The 21,780-nt window shown below is 40.0% G+C and overlaps 1 protein-coding gene and 1 long non-coding RNA gene across 2 annotated transcripts in view; one reads left to right on the top strand and one right to left on the bottom strand.

Annotated features, from left to right (window-relative positions):
* Window positions 1-21,780, top strand: part of Bmp2k (BMP2 inducible kinase) — a 103,855-nt gene that overhangs the window by 61,904 nt on the left and 20,171 nt on the right. Inside the window, exons 10-15 of the mRNA XM_031391226.1 lie at window positions 708-868; window positions 4,395-4,624; window positions 6,256-6,354; window positions 7,733-7,917; window positions 10,556-10,713; window positions 17,201-17,314. Coding sequence (XP_031247086.1) covers window positions 708-868; window positions 4,395-4,624; window positions 6,256-6,354; window positions 7,733-7,917; window positions 10,556-10,713; window positions 17,201-17,314 — 947 coding nt within the window. The remainder of the gene's footprint in view (window positions 1-707; window positions 869-4,394; window positions 4,625-6,255; window positions 6,355-7,732; window positions 7,918-10,555; window positions 10,714-17,200; window positions 17,315-21,780) is intronic.
* On the bottom strand, window positions 17,378-21,423 carry LOC116104766. Its single transcript, XR_004123959.1, has 2 exons — window positions 20,822-21,423; window positions 17,378-17,535 (listed from the first exon to the last, which is right to left on the bottom strand). It is a non-coding gene; the product is annotated as an uncharacterized LOC116104766 (long non-coding RNA).

Raw genomic sequence — 21,780 nt, forward strand, 5'->3', positions numbered from 1 at the left:
ATCCCATGAGGTTGTGAGGGAGAAGTTTTGAGGGTAATAGGGAAGAAATTGGAGGGGAGAGAGTTGGGGCTTGGATTTGATTCAGATACATTGTATGCATGTATGAATGCTAAAAATAAATTTACCTATTTTTGTTGTTGTTTTGAAATTCCACTTATGTCTGCTAATCATTGTTTTCAAAATTGTGTTTACTGTTCTGCTGTGGCTTATATGGAGTCCCAGTCAGATATTTCTCCTGATTGCCATTCAGGAAAACAAAGGTGGGTGAGCAGGCAGCCTGACTTGTCAAGCACTGGCATCTCTAGTTTTACCTGCTGTAGGAGACAGACAGCATTTTCTTTTTCTCGAGTCCAAGTGAGGGGGATTATTTCTTGTGTCTTTTTAAAGAACTGGAACTTAGTTTTGTCTAAAACCCTATGAGGAGGTTTCTTTTTGTACACTTTCAGTAGTAACACCATCCCTTAAATCTCCAGGGTTGCACTCCTGTGCTTCCACTTTTGAAGGCTGATGTTTCACCGGGTATGGCTGGCTGTATTGTTTTCTTTACTAGCTTTGTTAAACTTATATACTGAGCTGGATACTTAGAAGGAAGCCAGAAGGACTAATGTGGTCATCTGTAATAATCAACTGTGTCTGTATTTTATAGAATGAATAGTAAATTAGAGATCATCTCATTATTTGGAATGAATTATATTTTTCTATTATAGAATAACAGATACCATTGGACCAACAGAAACCTCAATTGCACCAAGACAAAGACCAAAGGCCAATTCCACTGCTGCCACTTCCGGTGTGCTGACGATTCAGAGTTCAGCCACGCCTGTGAAAGTCCCTGCTCCTGGGGAATTCAGTAACCACAGACCCAAAGGTAATTAGCCTTCGCAATTCTGACCTTTCATAGTATGTATAAACCGGATAAGGTATAAATGAATTACACAGTGCTTTAAGGAAAGCCTGGATACATGGCTCCGTCTGTAGAGTGCCTGCTGTGCAGGCATGAGCACCCCAGTGGAGATCCCTGTACCCTAAGTGAAGACAGATGGGCATGGCAGTGTGCTCCCATAACCCAGCATGGGTGTGAGGTAGTGCATGGTGCGGTGGGGGTGGGGCGCTTCAGGGATGGGTTAGAGATAGAGACAGGCTGGTTCCAGGTGTGAGGGCCAGCCAGTTCAACTGCAGTGACAGCTTAGTGAGAGACTTGTCCTAACAGAAAAAAGTGGGACAATGATTGAGGACATTCAGACCCCAACCTTTGACCTCTGCATGTGGGTGAACACACACCCACATACACGTCTACACATGCATTCCCACAAGAAACTGTCTACTGATGTCCAGTAAACTGAACTTTTTTTTGGATCAAGGACCTCAACATAAAACCATATACACTGAATCTGAACTATTTTTTTTCTGAAGTCAAAGCAAAGTTGTTAGTGATATAAATGTATATAGAAGTCTCAGTTTGCTTTGATACATGTTGGGAGCCGTGAATCTTGAGAGGCATTCGCCATGGCAAGATGGCGCCTACTTCCGCTGTTAACTCCTAGTGGACAACTGTTTGCGCATGTGCGTAGACAACTATTGGCGCATGTGTGTAGAGTGAAAGGATGCCATGTCACGGCCCATCCCGGGGCCTTACGTAGGGTAATGAGCGAACAGCCAATCATGAGCAGACACACCACGCTGTGGGCAGATACACGCACTGTGGTGTATATAAGCAGTGCGGATTTTGGGTTCGACCCCTTTTTTCACCATGGATGGAGACAAATAAACAGTTGCTGCAGAAGGAACCTAGAGTGTCCGCGTGTCTTCTTCCCGGCGAGAGGACCACGCGGGCTACAGATACATGGGTCGAAGCTCATCTCTGGGGTCATGAGCTAAGAGGTTTGAGGTTGATTGAACAAGTGTAGGAGACTGTTACATTGGACAGGAAGAAGTCTAACGTCATCCTTACAGAGTTAGACATCTCTGGAGTCTTGGTGAAGGAGCCGTGTGGATGTCACAACATAAGCACTAGTCTAATTTGATTTTGAGAAATTGTTTTTATATTTCCCTTTTTGTTCTTTCAAGTCAGGGTTTCTCTGGTTATCCTGGAACTTGCTCTGTAGACCAGGATGACCTCGAACTTACAGAGATCTGCCTGCCTCTGCCTCCCTAGGGATGGGATTAAAGGTGTATGCCACTGCCAACTGGCCAGTTTTTATAATCTTAAATGCGTTATGATAGCGTAATACCTAAAAAAAAATTCCTGTAGAATATCTCCAATAGAGTAAATTTAAATTTTTAAGGTGTCAAAGATGTAGTCTGAAGAGTTACCTCCAGAAAACCCTGATTTGCATAACATTTCCTGACAACTCTGTCTTGTTTTAATGTTTTTGTTAGAGGTACTGTAGTGGTTAAGAACACATCTTTTGAGTCATGAATCTGATTTGAGTTTCATTTCTCCCATTTTTTAAACTAACATATGTAATAAAAACATGTGTAGCTATGTACTAGGATTCCTGAGAAGTTTAAATGTCTGCCTGATGTGAAGCCTGGTTCAGAAGTGTTATGAGATGTTAAGTGTTACTTACTGTTGCTTAAGTCTAATCTCAGGGACAGCAGGTGACGTTTATCTCTGTATTCATTACCTGCCATATTGAAATGCACCAATTGGAATATTAAATCCATGGATAGGAGATATGACATTTTGAACTCATTTGTATATAATTCCCATTTCACTTAAAAATCCACTTAAATTTTTGTGCGTAGATGTCTTGGCTGTATGTGTGTGCCATGTGTATTACCTGGTAGTAGGGTCCAGGAAAGGGCGTCATATACGTTAGAACTGGACTTACAGACAGTGTGAGCCGCTATGTATGTGTAGGACCTAACTTGATCCTCTGCAAGAGCAGGGAGCACTCGCAGCTGCTGAGCTGCCCCTCCAGCCCCCAGTGACTTCACACTTCCTTACTCACATCTAATACAAAATTAGAGCAGCAGCTACGTTTACGGTGGGTAAATCGTGAGGCACGTGGAAAATTACACCTCAGACATGCACTTGACATTTGCTCTTTTTCTTGTTTGCCTGGGTTGGAGATGTTGTTAGTCTGTTTGTTACTGTTATCTGTTACTGTTGTCTGTCTGTACCGTGGTGTGTTACTGTCCACCAGAGTGAGGGGTTGTGAGCTGTCTCAGTAACAGTGTTTGAAAGGATGTTTGAAGGATTTGGGGTTTGTAACAATTTCTTTTCCTGTTGTGATAAAATACCCTGACCAAAGCAACTTAAAAGAGAAAGGCTTCATGGTGGAAGACATGGCAGCAGCTGGGGAGGCTGTCTGGTCACGTTGCTGCCAGCAGGAATTAATTATCAAATGCCCATCTGCTGTCTGTCTGTATATATGTACAGTTAAGATTTAAAAAACAGCTCAGAGTTTCTCGCTGGGCCATCAGCAGTATTGACTGACCCTTTAAATCCCGTCTGTTATCAGCATGATCCAAGTTGCCCAGGCTGCTTCCTCATTCTGCCTTCCCCTGGAAATCTGTGTTGCTGGGAAGGTCCCTGCAGATAGGAAAAGGTTTTGAAAATGCTTGCCCAATGGTTGGTGAGATGATTTTTCCCTTTAGATTATTTTGTCACCCAATGTTTTTATTAATTTTAAAAACTTGCATACAAAGTAGTGGATTTTATGTTATTCTTATATACCATGAAATATATGCACACATGTAAAAATATGTATGTTAACCCTCTCACTGCCCTTTCCTCTTTGTCCCCCTACGGGCCCTCTTCCCCAAATACTTATTCCTTGTACTTTTATGTCACATATATTTTGTTACCCTTTCTTATCTCTCCTTCCTGTTAGACTTCTTTCTCTTCCCTAATCTCTTTTTACTTGTGTGTCAGTGTGTGTGTTGTATGTGTGTGTGTGCGCACACATGTAACAGGAGGGTGTTGAACCTCCTACTGTTTCACTCTCCACTGCATTCTTTTGAGGCATGCTTCTTGATGAAATGTGGCGCTAGGCTGGTGGCCAGTAAGCCCCAGTGATGGTTCCATCTACCCCACATGCCCAGCCCTGGGCAGCAGGGGTGCACAGCTCCTTTCTGAGTGTTTATCTGGGGTGCACGTGCTCAGTGTTACATAGCTGCTGCTTTTACCCACTGAGCGAGCATTCTCGTGGGCCACAACACGCACCCTTTGGAGGCAGGCTTCCTCACTGGGCCTGGAGCTCACTGATGTGGCTAGATTGACTTCCAAGTAACATTTCATGAGCAGGTACAATTATAGTTAGTGGATACTTGGTTTAGACTTTGTAATGTACACAAAGGTCTATTGTAAAACCATATAAATATCTTAATAACTTAAAATCTACTCATCTTAGTGAAATTACCTATGTATTAATGTTTTTGAAATACAGGAGCATTGAGACCTGGGTCTGAAGGCTTAATGGTTCAGGGACCCCCTCAGCAACCCACACAGCAGCATAGAGTCCTCCAGCAGTTACAGCAGGGAGACTGGAGATTACAGCAACTTCATTTGCATCGTCATCCCCACCACCAGCAGCAGCAACAGCAACAACAGCAGCAGCAGCAGCAGCAGCAGCAGCAGCAGCAACAGCAACTACTTCAAAATGCTTACTTGCAGCAGGTAGTATTTTTATTACTTTATATAAGGATGAAAGTTTCATTGTTGTGAGTTTCATTGTTGTGAAACTCACACAGCAATGGAGTACCATTGTGTTCACTTTTGTGTCATAGACTTAACATAGGCATACTATAACTTGAACTGTATTCAGATAAACATTAGCCTCAATTTCCTAATCACCAAAGAATGTTTTACTAATTGACATTTGATGCTAAGTAAAGAGATGCTGTTAAAATAGAGTGCATCATGGCTTTATGAAGCAAAAGTGTTTATTTGATATTCAGAAATAAGCATCACAGATATATTTTGAATCTACACTAGTACTACTATGGAAAAAAATGTTGTGTTTTCAAAAGAAATACTGTCTTTTTATTATTTTCTTTCCTTTCCTTTCCTGTTTGTCTGTGAGCCTGGTAACCCTGGGTCAGTACTGCAGCTCTGCTTTTGATGTTTTATTATTTTGCCTGTGTTGGCATGGAGGCAAAAAGGAGATGTTATTCTGTCCTTTATAAAATCTTGCAAAATTCCAGCCTCATTAAACTTTCCTACATGGGACTTCTGTAAGCATAAGCATTTTATCATTGTCCAAGGCATGTGTGAGCCAACTGTGTATAGGACACTCCACTGGGCTGCTCCTCCATTGTCGGCTGATAGACGCAGTGGGAAGAACAAGGGAGAAGAGTGAGGAACCTGGAGACTTGCTGTAAGAGGGTCACTGAAGGTGCCTTCATCAGCTAGGGAAAGGTGATGAGTGTGTTAGCTTTCCTCCAAACATCCTTCCACTATGCTGTTACAGGGTTAGTTACACTCTGTTTTATGACTACTTTTAAAACTAATTTGATGAATATACAGAAATTTACAGTTACAGATTATGGTTGTTTTATATTGTTTTTAAGACTTTATTTTCTTAATCATCGTTCTGATAAAATCAATACTTAAAAAAACAGAACTCAGGATGGAGAAATGGCCCAGGGGTTAGGAGTACTAGTTGTTTTTCCAGAGGACGTAGGTTCAATTCCTAGCATTTATATGATGGCTCACAATTATCAATAACTCCTGTCCCAGGAAATCTAGTGCTCTCTTGGATTCTGTGGTCACTTCATGTACATGGAGCACAGATAGACAAGCAGGCAAAACACCAATCACACAAAATTAACAGTAAATAATGCTGAAAAAGAATTCTGGCACTGGAAGGCATGGATATTAGTTGTTTTAGTTAGTGTTCTATTACATTGAGGAGACACCATCACCAAGGAAACTTATAAAATAAAGCATTTGGTTGAGGGCTTACTTACAGTTTCAGAGGGTTATCTATTATCATCATGGTGGGAAACATGGCAGCAAGCACACATGCATCTACTGGAGGAGTAGCTGAGAGCTCAAATCTGATTTGTAAGTTACCCAAAGAGAGAATGAGCCTGGACCTAGCATGAGCTTTTGAAGCCTCAAAGCTCACCTGCCACTTACATGCATCCAACAAGGCCACATCTACTCCAGCAGGGCCACACCACCTAATTCTGCCCAAATATTATCATTAACTGGGGAATAGCATTGAAACATATGAGCCTATCAGGGACATTCTCATTCACACCCCCACAGTGTTGATTTCTGCTTCTGTTTTTCCCCTCTCCTAGTATCAGCATGCAGTGCACCAGCAGCAGATACTTCAGCAACAGTTTTTAATGCACTCAGTGTATCAGCCTCAACCTCCTGCATCCCAGTATCCTACAATGGTAAGGGCTTTGTCTAGACATTCTTTACAGGCATGCATTACTATGGTGGAATATATAGTATGTATGATACTATTTGAAATTCATTCTTTAATACTCAATTTGGGGCCTGAGAAGATGAGTCAGTATAGCAAGTGTGTGTCATGCATGCATGAAGACATGAGTTTAAATCTCCCACACCCGTTCTAAAAATCTAGGCTTAGTAACTTGCACCTGTAATCCCAGCAATGAGGAGAGGAGGCAGAGATGGAAAACCTCTGGGGTTTGCTGGCCAGCCAACCTAGCCAAACCAGTGAACTGCAGGTCTAGTGAGAGAGACTATGTCTCAAAAAGGAGGAGAGAGAAGGCTGAAGACTGCTGAGTGTCTACACATGCAAATCGGCTCACGTTACTTAATGAGGGACACTGGAGAGATGCTCCCCTGACAGGGTTGCCATGTAAGCAAGAGGACTGAGTTCAGATCCCAGGCTCCAAAAGCCAGCAGCACACCCTCCAACCCGTGCTCCACTAGGTAGGGTAGAGATAGGTGGATCTTAAGGGTACAGTGTCAGCCATTCTAGCTGATGAGCTAGGTGAGCTGGCTCAGTGAGAGATCCTTTCTGAAAACCAAGCTAGAGATCAATAGAGACATGTGATGTTGGCCTTGGCCTCCTTTGTTCTTATGCCCTGACCCTCACACACACTCCAGTTAAAACCTCACTTAATTGACATACTTTCTTTGAAGGCAGATGTATGTTCTCAAGCAGCCTATAGTTAAACTCTTGCATCTGAATGTGGCACATTATAACTGTCTAGTGACACTGCTGGTTTGGAGTCCCTGCTATCTTTTGTTGTTTGTCTCTTCCATTCAGCGAGTATCTGTTGAGTAAAAGTGAAACACGGAAGGACTGTGTGCATTTGCTCCAGAGAACAGTTTGCCTTTTCTTCTTTTACAGGAATCAGTTTACTTAACCTTTTCCTTTGTCTGTTTCTTAAAATACTTAAAGGAAGAATTTTGAATCTGGCCAAGTGAGTCTGGCTTTTTTTTTTTTTTTTTTTTTTTTTTTTTTGGTTTTTTGAGACAGGCTTTCTCTGTATAGCCCTGGCTGTCCTGGAACTCACTCTGTAGACCAGGCTGGCCTCGAACTCAGAAATCCACCTGCCTCTGCCTCCCAAGTGCTGGGATTAAAGGCATGTGCCACCACCGCCCGGCTGGCTTTTTATATTAAATGGGTTTAAATAACTGTGTAGTTGTCTGGTAGCAGCTCCTTCTTCAAGTACTCAATTATGTTGGGGTTTCTAGGGTTTCTAGTTTTGTCTCCATGACTGGGGAAAGGAAAGAACATGGTAACCAGTGGCAGAGGTGACCTGGACATGGGCTTCGTGTTACTTCTTATTTCAGATGCAGCAGTATCAGCAGGCTTTGTTGCAGCAGCAGATGTTAGCTCGCCATCAGCAGCCAGCACAGCATGTGTCACCTGAGTATCTTACCTCCCCTCAAGAGTTCGCACCAGCCTTAGTTTCCTACGCCTCGTCACTTCCAGCTCAGGTTGGAACCATAGTGGACTCCTCCTATGGTGCCAACAGGCAAGTATTTTCTCAGAGGATACAAGGGCACTTAGTGTGGAAGCGTGCAATACTGCAAGAAGCAAATATCAAATGGCTTCTGAGTGAGCTTGCTTTCGCTGTTACGTAGAGCTGATTCTTTCCTTCCTAGTCCTCTGTTGTTTGTCCTCCTTCCTCCCATTCCATTTAGCATGTCCGCCAGCTCCTATTTGCAGAAAAAGTGTAGCCACTGGCATTCTTTGTAATTTAAGTAGAAACAAAAATCCGAGAAAACTACTTTAGGGGTTGTATGTGATGAGTGTTTTGTATGTGCACCATTGGGTATGTGGTGCACACTAAGGCCAGAAGGGGACACCAGTCTCCTAGAAGTGGAGTCACAGATAGTTGTGAGCCAACATGTAGGTTCTAAGAGCTGAACCCAGATCCTTCGCAAGAGTAGGAAGTGCTGTTTATCACTAGTTGTTTCTCCAGCATCCCTATCTGTTTTTAATAATAAATATCATTGAGTCTTTAATTTGTTCAAAATGCTTTTAATTATTTATAGTTATACAAATCAAATGCCATTTAAAGAAATGCAAGGTAAAGTGTTGCAAAAGTAAATAATGTTACTATAGTAAGACAATTACTAAGTGGGGTTAGGGATTTGGCTTCATTCTTTTGGGGAGAAAGTATAAACAGTTTGTTAGCCCTACACCCCAGCCTAGTGCTGGAGATTAAACTAAGGTCTTGAGTGATCATTGTGATGCCATATCTAGCCCCTGTAGACGTGCTTTAATATGTCTTTAAATTGTGGGTTAAGGTGACACTCTGTTGAGCAGTATGCCAGAAACAGCCTCTGAATTCATCCGCAGAGTGGGAGGAGAAGGTTCAGATAGGAAGCCAGATAGTTTGTAGCATGCCCCTTGAGTTTTCCTAGGGCTGTGTGTTTTAAGGACTCTGCAGGTCTATACATTTTGAAACTAGAGATGAAACTCTTGCCACATGAAGGTAGCTGTATGACTTGGCCATGCCCATCAGGTCTTATTAACTGATAAGTTTATTTAGTTGAAGGTAGTTACTGTTTATTTCCCTCTTGTGTGCTCCAAACTACAACAATTGTTTAAATATTATTCTTTTGGCTGAAGGACACCTAGTAGGCCTGGACTTAGGAATGAAAAGGACACCTGTTGACCCTTGTTTTCACTTTTATGACCCATTTGTTGGGAGTTAGAGTGACTTTAGACTTATAAACTATTTCTTTTAACATGTAGAATCTTTCCCTTCTACCAATCTTTTGGAATCAAATTGTGAAAGAAAGCATAACTTTGTTATGCTACATCATTTCTGTGCTGGACTTTCCGACTGGGTTGAGGGAGGTGCCTTGTATTATCTCTTAAAAACTAACAGGCCTACCAGATAAATTCCATAGAACCCTTGGACTCAGACCCAGGACCATAGATATTTTCAACACCAGTCTCATCAAACCATGAAAGATGTGTTATGTGTATGCAAAATAACCCTTAGTTATCTTTGCCTGTTTTTAAGGCAACACTAGCAGGTCATCATTTTTTAGTAGTTACAGATAGGATGTCTTGGGTTTTATTGATGTGAAGACACACATGCAATTGTAATAAGGGAAGATTTAATTGGGGCTGGCCTACAGTTAGAGGTTTAGACTATTTATCATCATGATGGGAAGCATGGCAGGGTGCTAGAGAAGGAGCTGAGAGTTGTACATCATGATCTACTGGCAGAAGGTGTCACACTGGGCATAGCTTGAACATAGGAGACATCAAAGCCTTCCTCCATAGTGACACATGGCTCCAACAAAGCCACAGCTCATAATAGCGCCATGTCCTATCGGCCAAACATTTGAACATAGGAGTCTGTGGGGGGCCATACTTATTCACACCACTACACAGGGAGTTTAATTTTTGAAAGGAAAATTAGTGTGATGTCTCCACATAGCTAGGGTGTAGGATCACTGTACAGTATTCAGTACTAGTTTTAGAGTGATACTGTTTGGTTATTGATTGTCACTTTAGGGCTTGTTAACTTTGAGCATAACAACTAATAGTTATCAAATGCTTGCTTTTTGTCCTTTGTTCTTTTTTTTTTTTTGAAAAAAGACAGATACTGCTTTTGTTTTATATGCTGAATTATTTACTCTTGTCAGTAGCCTCAAAAGTTTACACTATCCTCATTTCCTGTGGACTAGGATGCAGAGGAGTAAGGGGCTACATAAGGAACACACAAGCGTGCAACTGCATGTACCAGTGCTTAGAGCTGTGTGCATTATGGAGGTGGTTCACATTGCAGCCGTTGTTTGTCCATTCTTTACTCTTACTTTTATATAGCCTAGGCTAGCCTTACAGCCTTAGCTGCCAGAGTGCTGGGATTCCAGGGATGAGCCACTGTGGCCCATGGTTTGGTTTATTTCTGTGGTGAGTATTGAATCCCAGGTCTCATGCATACCAGGCAAGCCCTTTATCCCTGAGCTACAAGCCCAGGCTCATCCATAATTCATCTATCATCTTAATGTATATATAATGTATATATTACTTAATCTATCCTCCATATTCCAGGTCTTTTCCAAGAGTTTGTGCAGTGTGAAGTGAGGCACTGAAAAGTTCCCTGAATTGTAATGTCATCCCTGTCATTCTTTCTCCTCTCTCAACAGGTCAGCTGCTGAGAAAGAGGCATTTGCAAATTTTACAAATCAGAAGACCATCAGCCACCCTCCTGACATGTCAGGCTGGAATCCTTTTGGAGAAGACAATTTTTCCAAATTAACAGAAGAGGAACTGTTGGACAGAGAATTTGACCTTCTAAGATCAAGTAAGGGACACTTGAAGGCTTATTTTGCTTCACAGTAAAGTAACAGCTATATAGTTATTTGAGCAAGGCCAAAGACTGTGTGAGGTCGTGTCAAAAATTCTTTTTGTACATTTGAGGGAAAAATACAGGCCACTTTCTTTCTATACTATTAAGCTGTGTTGTGTTGCATATTAGAAATTAGTTGCCTGATAGTAGCTAATAAACTCAAGATTGCTGATAATCTTAACCATTAAGAACTATCTATGAATGTGCAATTCATAACATCTTCAAGACATGGAAGATTAATGTTCAAGTAGGGAAGACATTGTCAGTCCTTTGCCTTATGAATCGCTCTGCAGCTCTTTCTTACACACTCAGGAGGAGACAGTGTGGGTCTGTGACACCCTTGAGCATGCTCAGAGAAAGCGTGGGCTGTACTATGGTAATGTTTTGTCATGCCCTTTCACTGAGTGCTGACATAAAGGGCCTGCTTTGTTGTCCTGGTATGGCCAAAGTTTAAAAATTTTTTTTCCACTTTAAATCTGATATCTCAACGTTTTTACTTGGAATTGTTACCTTTTCTCAGACTACCTAATATATACATCAAGTCTTGCCATATGTGTTTTAGAATGATCTTTTTTTGGAAGAATGTAGGTTTGAGGTTTGCAGATTAAGAGCAAGAAGCTCATTTTGTGGAAAACACAGGTGATTATTTAGTTTCTGAGGCTTGTGTGTATGTGTATATGTGTGTATGTATATATATATATATGTGTATGTATATATATAGCATACACATACATATATACAGTGAGGTTCTCTGTTTTGCATATAGAGAAGGGCCTAATAAGTAACTCTCAGTTTCTAATTTCTATTTTATTTAAGTAACTAGCTTTGTGAACACATTTAGTAAATAAAAATGCTTTGTCTGAATTAGTATGTATTTTATGTAAAATTCATAGATGGCTTACATTTATGTAAAGAATTCCTGTAAGGCACTCATGTTTGGCATCTAAACTTGTATTTTGTATATTGGTGTTTAAGCGTGAGCAGAAAAATGAATTTTAAGCCTCTGGTATACATTTGTTAACTTTGATAAAAAAAAAATCTTACCTCATATTAAAAAATGTTTTTAAATCACAACATTTTTGTATGGTATTTTTCCTGGAATTTCTATTAAGTAACCTGCAGTTTTAAAAGTAAATGGTCTCTTCTGAAGAATAGTAAAAGGCGATCAGGAGGTAGTCAAGTAACTATAATTTATAGGATTATTTTAGTTTTTTAATGTGTGTGTGTGTGTGCGTGTGCATATGCTCATTTACATGTGTTTGCATGCCTGTGTAGAACTGAAGTTAAGAGTCATCTTTGATGCCTCTCTACCCTATCATTTGAGGAATTGTCTCTCAGATGAACTCACAAATAAAAAATCGAGTTTTTTGAGTCATTTTGTCTGGAGTCTTCCTGTCTGCCTGCTGAGCACTGGGTTACAGTTGGCCACCATACACACCAAGCATCCACACTGGGGATTTGGATTCTCTCCATACGGTGGTACAGCAAATGTGTTAACTAAGCCATCTCCCCAGCCAAGGGCTAGTTTAGAATCAGAAAGTGTAAGTTTTAATGTGCTCTGAGAAGGGTCTGTTAACAAATACTTTTAGTTTCCTGGGTTAAAAAAAATCATTGTTTTTTCAGAATGTCAAGGGCCAGGTGAAGATCTTATTACTTTGTGTCTTATAAAATGTGCTGTTTCTTTGGTGGAGGGAGGAACTAGATGAAGACATGCCTGCATGTGTAGTTTCATCTTTTAAATTTTGGAATAACTGTTTTCAAATTTGAAGATAGGCAACATCAGTGCTGCACACATGGACTTGTATGTCTATTGACAGAGACAGCTCAGACTGCATCACACCGCATCATATCACAGAAGATGCCAGGTCCTAGACGAGAGCCCAGGAGCAATCACTGCCATTACAAAGTACCCAGATGGCCTTGAGGAGGGGCCACCAATACCACGGGGCTTCTGTACTCACTTCAGCACATAGCATCAGAAACTCAGGTTTTTATCCCTGCTGATGGCATCTCACTAAGTGAAGTCACAGTGAGGTCACTCAGCTGCTGTATCAGGCTCATCCCCTGCCACTTGTAAACTGGGATCAATGGGACAGGATTGTTAGGGAAGCTGAATGAAGTGATTGTTTCTACATAGGGAATGGGAGCCATTGCCTCTCGTCTTAAGATGTATAGCTGGCATCTTGAAACTATATTTAATTTACTAGGCTTCTTGGTAAATTAATTGAATGAGAGTCAAGAGCATACAGCACTGACCCTATGGGAAGATGACGGCCGGAAGCCAGTGGAAAGCATTCCGTGTTCTTAACATTAAGTGAGTGCACTGGAGTTAAAAGGAAGGAGTGGCGCTTTTAGGAAAATTTATAAGTTGATAGTGTATGGGGTGTATGCACTTTAGAAACATTTCCTTCTATAGTCTTACTTAGTGTAGCAGTCATCGTTGCTATCTCTTCAAGTGTAGCAGTAGTGTATCTAACATTTGCTCTGTATGGGAGAGTTGAAACCATTCTGATAAGCAGGGGCCTCCTCTAGAACCTTAATTTCAGTGGCAGCCTGACTGTACACTAAGGGTTGATGGGTATCCGTAATTGCTTGGATCTTACGTCCTCAAGGACTTTTTCCAAACTGAAGAAATAAACTAATGCACTTGAAATACCACGTAGTTTATTTATATATTTGTTACTTGGCACACATATTGTTTTCCAGAGTTGTTTGCAAAAGCACATGTGTTTGGCTAGGGAGAGAATGACCGCCTTCCTGAGGCTTTGGAGAACACACTCTCCCTGCGAGTGATATATACGTTGCAGAGTCATTGCCACTCAAGATTTTCCTGATACAGTGGTCCATGGCTATTCATTTAGTAGGAAAAAAGATAATGTTGACGAAAAAGATGTATTACTTGTGTGCTTCCTATAGGAAGCAATTTTAAGTGAATAACAACATTTTTGAGATATTAAAACTGAAATAATTGATATTTTTTAGTGATCTTTGTGGAAATAGTTGATTACCTGTAACGGCTATTTAACATATAAAATAAACTATTGTTGCTTGTATTTTATGGTTCAGAATCTTTTACTGGTCCTTTCCTAATAAGAATACATTAAGCTAATATTAAGTATTAATAATGAAGTTTGTTTCAGTGATTCTTTTTTTTAAATTAGGCTTGCTGCTGTCATTGTCTTTTGTACCAAAGCATGAGATCAGTATGTACCCTCAGGAATCTAGTTGCTAAGACATTTACTGTGTTAAACTGTAACTGGAATACCACGTGTTTGGGTTGGGGAATGCCAACCTGGATTTGGTTAGATGTGGTATCCTTGTAACTTAGTTAAGAACAGTGGAAGGTTGATTTTTGGACAAATAAATTTAGTTTTCTGTTTAAAATTTCATCAAAATGACTAAAATGAATAACAAAAACTCAAAGACTGGTTGTTTTGCAGTTTTACTAAGTATGTCGTATAAATTTTGAAGACACGAGTTGTAAATGTACGGATGTCTAATTCGTTTATGGTAAAGTTTTTAGCCGTTAACCTTCGTTCATTCTGACCTGTTACAGTGTCTTCAATGCAGAGTAATGATTTTCAGGCACATTAGACTGACTCCATAGTATCAATGAATACTTCTTTTTACAACTCTGTTAACTGTTAGGTCTTTGAGGGCATTATCTATTTAAGCTGCACATTTAAAATATCTTCTAAAGTATTTTAACTGTGTGGTAGTATGATGGAAAGGGCTTTGCTTTCAGAATTTTAAAGTCCTACCCTTTTTTCACTGTTTCTATCAATTGAACGCTTTGAAAAGCATCTGTCTTCACTTTCCAGCATGATGCTTTTATGTGTCAGGACAAGGCAGATTCCTTATGTGGAACCGAGACTTTGTTTTAATTGAAAGAGAACCATTCATTTGAAACTGGTACTTAACACAGGTTAGGGGTGACCAGGTCTTTAAAATGTAGCTCCACAGTAAACATTTTGTTTTTATATCTCTGTAATTGATTGCATAGTAAGTTAATGTATTTATTTTGTATTCTGTAAAATACAAAAGACCAGGTTATGTGCATTTTAGAAATCTTAAGTGATAGAAAAAATATTCCATTAAACATTGATTTTGTGTTTTGTGGAACAATAGAACATGGTGCGTTTTGTTACAAATGTATTCTGACTTCTGTTTGAAAATAATTGAGTAAATGAGTTTTTTATACAACAGTAACTCCTGTATTTTCCCTCTTGGAGACTTCTATATAACAAATTAGCTTACTCCCACATGAAGGCTTTTGTTGTTGTTGTTATTGTTGTTATTATGTCTAACTGCACAGTGCTGTTTATGTATTTACCACAATTTTCTTGATTGTTGAAAATGTTATACCAAATGTAAAAGAATTCCAAGAGCCAAGTATTGATTTTGCATTTTCATAAACTGGGGAACCATTGTTACGATAGTGTTTTGAAATTTGGAGAATACGTTAAAAGTGGAGGTTTCCAGCTGGGCAGTGGTGGCGCACGCCTTTAATCCCGGCACTCGGGAGGCAGAGACAGGTGGATTTCTGAGTTCGAGGCTAGCCTGGTCTACAGAGTGAGTTCCAAGACAGCCAGGGCTACACAGAGAAACCCTGTCTTAAAAAACAAAAACAAACATACAAAAAACAGTGGAGGTTTCCAAATTCACGCTTAGATCACGTCTGTGTTATTGGGGAAGCAGCTGCTCTTTAACTTCCTGACAGTAGAATGCAGGTGTTACGGAGGCTGTTTCTAGTTCAGACTTAAGTGCCTACATCCCATCTTGATTTGGGCAAATTCCCTTCTTGATGATGCTCTTGTGGCTGTCACTTCGGTTAGCCTTCCTTTGTTCTTTTGCACTCTGTCAGGACAGGATCTAGAGGGTGCGTAGAAGGGCCCAGGAAGACCTGATTTGAGTGCATAATCTCTTGTGTACACATACCTGAGAGACTCCTCCGCTGTCCTTCCTTCACGGGCCAGCGTTGCTTCTTGCTACAATAAATTGGTCCTATAATGGTCTTCATTGTCTTGCCAGAAAGATGCTATGAAGCTAACTCTTCAATTGGTGCTCTAACCTCTAGCTCTGAACTTACTCACCAGAACCGTTCTTGAAAACAAGCTAGCATGAAAATGGATTTCACTTTTTTTTTCTTTCAAAATGGCTATGGAACAAAGGTCTACTGGGAATGTGTAAAATCTCTCTTTTTTAAAAGAGTTATTCATTTATTATATGTAAAAATACTATGTAAATTATTATTTATTATATATAAATATGTAGCTATCTTCAGACATTCCAGAAGAGGGCATCAGATGGTTGTGAGCACCATGTGGTTGCTGGGATTTGAACTCGGGACCTTCAGAAGAGCGGTCAGTGCTCTTAACCACTGAACCATCTCTCCAGCCCTAAAATCTCTTTCTTGATAAGTTTCAAATAGTACAGTTTTGATTGCTTAAGATCAGGAAAGATACATTGTACAAAATCAGAAAGTGCTGAGTTGGTATGTAAGTATCCCTAGTGAGGACAGCCATGCCGGGTGGGGCGGGGGTCTTCATCCCCAGCTGCCTGCATCCCCTGCTCTGTGTTCTGTCTCTGTGGATCACTCTGTCATCCGGGGGGGGGGGTGTCGGTCTTCATCCCCAGCGGCGGGTGGGGGGGGGAATCTTCATCCCCAGCAGCCTGCATCCCCTGCTCTGTGTTCTGTCGCTGTGGATCACTCTGTCATCCTGTTTTCCTCTCTTCTCTGCTCTGCATTTTCTTCTGTAGCATATTTGTTTTCAAACACACAGTATACACTTTTTAGTGTCTACTACTTTAATGCTTCTTTTTTATATAAACTACATGAGGGTAGGGGTCAGAACAGTGCTATGCTTGATGTATAATAAATATTTGTTGGATTAATAAATATACTTTATTGCACATGCATGTGTGTATGTACTTTGTATGTGTGTGTATGTGTGTGTGTGTGTGTGTGTATAATAGTACAAAGTGTTAGGAGGAATGAATAATGTCAAATGGACTGAATTCCATTTCTATGACTACTGGGAATTTGAATTTACCAATTTTATGAATGTATAACCATTTGCAATTTTTTTCAATAGTTTTTTTGGTGAAAGTGCTAAGTGTGTCTTTGTAATAAGCAGGGTTTAAAACTCAAGTTCAATATGTTACAAATAAAAATAGCTAGTATGAAGTGAACCAGAATTAATTAAGTAGATTGTATTTAATGTAATCTAGCACTGATTAATCTCCTTGAACTTGATTTTGTAGCAGCAAACAGGTATTCACTGTAGGACAGTCCTCAGCCTTACCAGAACAGGGCTGTGAATTAGCTTTTCAAAAAGGCTGTTGCTTTTGTTTTTACTTTGGTTTGTACTGTATTTCACCTTTTGTTTAAAACCATCTTTATTTTATTTTATTTTTGTTTTGTTTGCTCTTATTTTTGCAGACAGGCTCGGGGAGAGCACACCCTCAGATAAGAATGTAGACCCGCCCCCCGCTCCACATAGCCATCCTCCGGAGGAGCCTTTTAAAGCTTCCATCCCTTTCATTTCTCATTCAGGCAAGTTACACGCGTGGCATTGTTGTCTGTGCAACACACATGAACAGAAGTAAGAAACAGATGTTAGGTGCAGAGGCTCGAAAATAGGAAGTATGTAACTATTAGCCATCTAGTCTTCCTAATGTGTGGCCTCTAGAGTTGCTGTTGTACGTGCGCCAATGTGGAGAGATGCTGATTCACCCAGGGGAAATGGAATTCTTTTTACCAGTTACTGGGTTCTACTAAAAAAGAAAAAAAAATCACATGTTAAAATATCTCCTATTTTTAAAATATACGTAAAATATTTTTATACTTAGCTTTTGCATAAAAATCTGATGTTTTCCCAGCATATACATGAATTCTTATAATTTTCTTAATGATTTTGTATTTGGCATGCCACTAACTACTCTTCTTATACTCATTTTGATTTCAGTTCAGAAGTTGAATGCTGATGCAACTCACTATGTAAAATTATTCCTATTAGTAATGTCAAAGTAACTGTATGATGCAGTACGCCTAGCAAGATTGTTTTGAATTGCTGTCATATTCTGTATTTTATCTTTGCTGTCTTCGAAGACTGCCTGTCTTCTATATTTCTGCTTGCTGCCCTTTCATTGTTAATTTTATGGATTACATACTATGTGCAGCGGGGCAGCCAGCTAGCTGTGTGTCTGCTCAGCCTTCGTGTGTGGTTCCCAAGTCAAAAGTGTGGTATTTTTCTTGCATTTCAAAAATGCTCATCACTCTCCAGGGATCTTAGGACTTAGTGACTTGAGATCCTGATGCAGAAACCAGTTTCAGTGCAGTGTTGTTGTTGTTGTTGTTGGTCTTCTTCAGCTGGAGTCCATTGTCCTGCCTACATTTGCACATCCCCATGCAAACCACTTCCGAGGGGCCCTGGGAGGGTGGTCGTGAAGCCGGGAGTTGGAGGGCCCTTCCTGAGTGCTCTTTGGGCACACACTTATTACCATGTTGATGTGGGGACTTCTGTAATTAGCAGTTTGTTTTCACACATCTGAGCTTGGTTGACACTGTCATTTTGTTGAACTTTGTGTATATTCTGTTAGATGTGAACTTGTTGAGGGTTGGGAGGAGCATGGCTTGTGTTTGATCTTGCCCAGTAACCAACCCAATAATGACTTAATGGTCATTGTTTGAAAACATTATGGCTATCTATAAAAGGGATTTCTGAATATTTCTTAGAACTGGGGCCGTTATGATAAAAGGGCCCTCACTCTAGAACTTGTCAGACAGCGAGAGCATTATTAATATTGCACTGGTTTGACCTGGAAAAGTAAGTGAAGGAGCAGACTGGCCTGGGAGGAATGTGCCTAAGACAGGACAGAGGTGATCACTGGGACAGCAGATTCAAAGTTTACATAAGATAAAAAATTTAAAATATATAATTACCATTGGCCCATATATTAGAAAGCATAGAGAATACTTTGTTGCATTTAATTTTTACATAAATATGAAATATGGGGAATATTCATTTTTCTCTAGTAGTAATTAATTTATTCTACTAAAACTAAAACTGAAATTAAAATTCCTGAAACTAAAATTAATATCTCCTTAAACTTCAGGAAATAGTTGTGAGAGGAGGAAAATTATCTGTTGTAGAAACTGAGACCAAGTGAGCATATGAGGAGCCTGCATGGTTTGTTAGGGGATTGTGCCATCTCTGTCTGTCATCTCTCTCTCTCTCTCTTTCTCTCTCTCTCTCTCCCTCCCTCCCTCCCTCCCTCTCTCTCTCTCTCTTTCTTTCTCTCTCTCTCATCTACCTATCTCATCTGCCTTTTATCCATTCATCTGTCTATCACCCTACCACTCTATCCTTCCATCTATCATCTGTCTGTCCATCTGTCCACCCATCCATCCTGAGATGTGTATACACACACACACACACACACACACACACACACACACACACACACACACACACACATATATAAATCTGTCCGTCCGTCCATCTACCCACCCTACCTATCTTGCTATATATCCGTCTGTGTTTCTTTATCCAGCTAGTTAAATCATCCATTCATCTATCATATTATTTTTGCTTGATATGTAGGCCATGCTCAAAGTTGAGATCTCCATCCTGTCTTTGCCTCCCCAGTGCTGGAGTTGCAAGTGTGCATCACCACAAACTATATCCCTTTTATTTTAAAGGAAAAAAAATTTGTTAGCACCTATTAAGAAATGATAAGAGTGAAAGAAATAGACACCAACTTGTCCAAAACCACAGAGTCAGCCCTGGCAACATACTTAGAAGTGACATTATAGAGAGAATCGGGTTATACTCAGGAGTAAATATGTATATGTACAAATGCAGGCAATAACACTGAAGAAAGAGGCAATGAATTTGAAGGGGAGTGGGAGATGTGCAGGTTTGCCTACAGGATTATTTGGTGGGGTCATTTTCTCAGTTGAGATTCCCTCTTCCAAAATGACTCTAGGTGACATGAAAGTAGCTAGCACAAGCTTTTAAACCTCAAGACTTCTAATGATTGATTGTTTTTACTCTTTTTCCAGCTTATTTCATAAATTAATTTAAAATTTTAAAAATTACTAAAGTAATTTTTATTTTAATGTGGGACTCGAGATGGCTTAGTGGTTACGAGTATGTGTTCCTCTTTCATAGAATCTGCATTTGATTCCCAGTACCCAGCACTGTCTGCAACTCCAGCTATAGGGAGAACCAACACCTCTAGCCTCCGAGGGTACCTGTACTCATGTGCTCATAGCACACACAGATGGGTACACATATATGTAATGAAAATAATATAAATGATGTATTCATTTAAAATGTCACATTTAGCCAAACAGTCTTCCATGGCTGGTTCCTCCCCCTCTTCTTTTCTACTAAAATTCTGTAGAGATAAATTTTCACTTCTGCCACTTTAATATCTCATGCTAAATTTTTTAGTTTTTATTTAACCTCCCCCCAAACTGATTTTGGATGACATGTGTAAAATTCATATTTTGGCTCACATGGGTTAAATTTATAATTACATAATTATACCATTAGACCTTTTCATGTACATATATTCATTGTGCATATACAGTCATGTACCATAATAGGATGTTGTTCAAGTCCAAATATATGACTGGTATCTCCTGATACTGTGTTTCTGGTGCTGTGGTATAGCTCAGGGGTAGCGTGGGAGCCTTAGTATACACATGGCCCTACTTTTGATCTGCAACACACATGTACACATGCCACATGGAAAAACACGCCTACCCCATAAAAAACTGTATATTAGAATTTGGATATTTTTCTTACTAGCTTTCCAACTTCCTCCTTGAGATCTCTTGCTGAACCCAGAACTTGATATTTCTGGCTCTCCAGCGTGCTCTGGGTATCAGTCCCCTGGCTCTGCCTTCCACCCTTTGGGATTTCTGGGGACTGTCATGCCCACCCAGCTTTATGTGGACTCTGGGGATCTGAACTGTGCTCCTCATATTTGTGTGGCAAGCACATTAACAGGTACACTTTTGAATGGGTACCTAAATTCAGATTCACCTCACCTTCCAGACTCAGATTCAGCATGCCACAGTCACACTCCTCCTGCAAGGTTCTGTTGTTTCTGGCATTGGTTGCTATGGTGATTTATTGCTATGATTCTTTTGTTTATTGCCATGCTGATTAATTCTTTTGTTTAACGCCCTGCCGTAGCTGGGATTTTTCTTCCCACTTGTTTTGTTTGTTCTGTACTCTAGTAATTCATTTCCATTTGGAATTGGTCACTTCACAGTTGTCACAGTAACTTCCCTTTGCTTTTTGGTCTTCATGAAAATTCCTGGATCTCCCTTGCTCTTACTTTGCTACTAAAGCAACTCCATCTTTTCTCCGCTCTGAACTGTGTACATGGAGGAACAGTTTGAAGCATCACTGACACTTGATTGATATTTTGGGAGAGAAAATAATTCCAAGTTGCATATTTTTTCAGTGATCATTATTTGTATTTTATTGTTTGAGGTTGGTATGGGATCTCAGCATGTACTCCAGGTTGGCTTTACACTGGAGATCCTCCCCCTGTCGCAGCCTCCCCAAGGCTGGGGTTTTCTTTGGTATCTGGAGGTTCTGCTTCACTTGTTCTGCTTTCTCTGGTTGATGACCAGCATGGTTCCATGTGATCACTGACCTGATGGGCCGTGCACCCTGACCCTCATTTCTCATTGGGCATTTTTAGCATCTTGTAGTCTTCAAGATGTTTTATTCTTTTTTTTAAACTTTAATTGCATAATTTCAACTTATCTGAATTTGTTAACATTTAAGAACATATTTTAAGTAAATAGAATTGAATCACATTCTTGTTTTCCTTTTGTACCCCAACTCCTCCCAGAGACCCCCCCTTCAATACCTATATATCTTTTTTGTCATATTCCTTAAATTTTATAAAATATTATGATAATAAGAATAAGTATTATAAAAGTTGTTTGATATAAAGCAACAATCAATTTAACAGTCTTATGTAGATGCTTGT

Source organism: Mastomys coucha, unplaced genomic scaffold (genome assembly GCF_008632895.1).
Source record: "Mastomys coucha isolate ucsf_1 unplaced genomic scaffold, UCSF_Mcou_1 pScaffold22, whole genome shotgun sequence".
Lineage (NCBI taxonomy): Eukaryota > Metazoa > Chordata > Mammalia > Rodentia > Muridae > Mastomys > Mastomys coucha.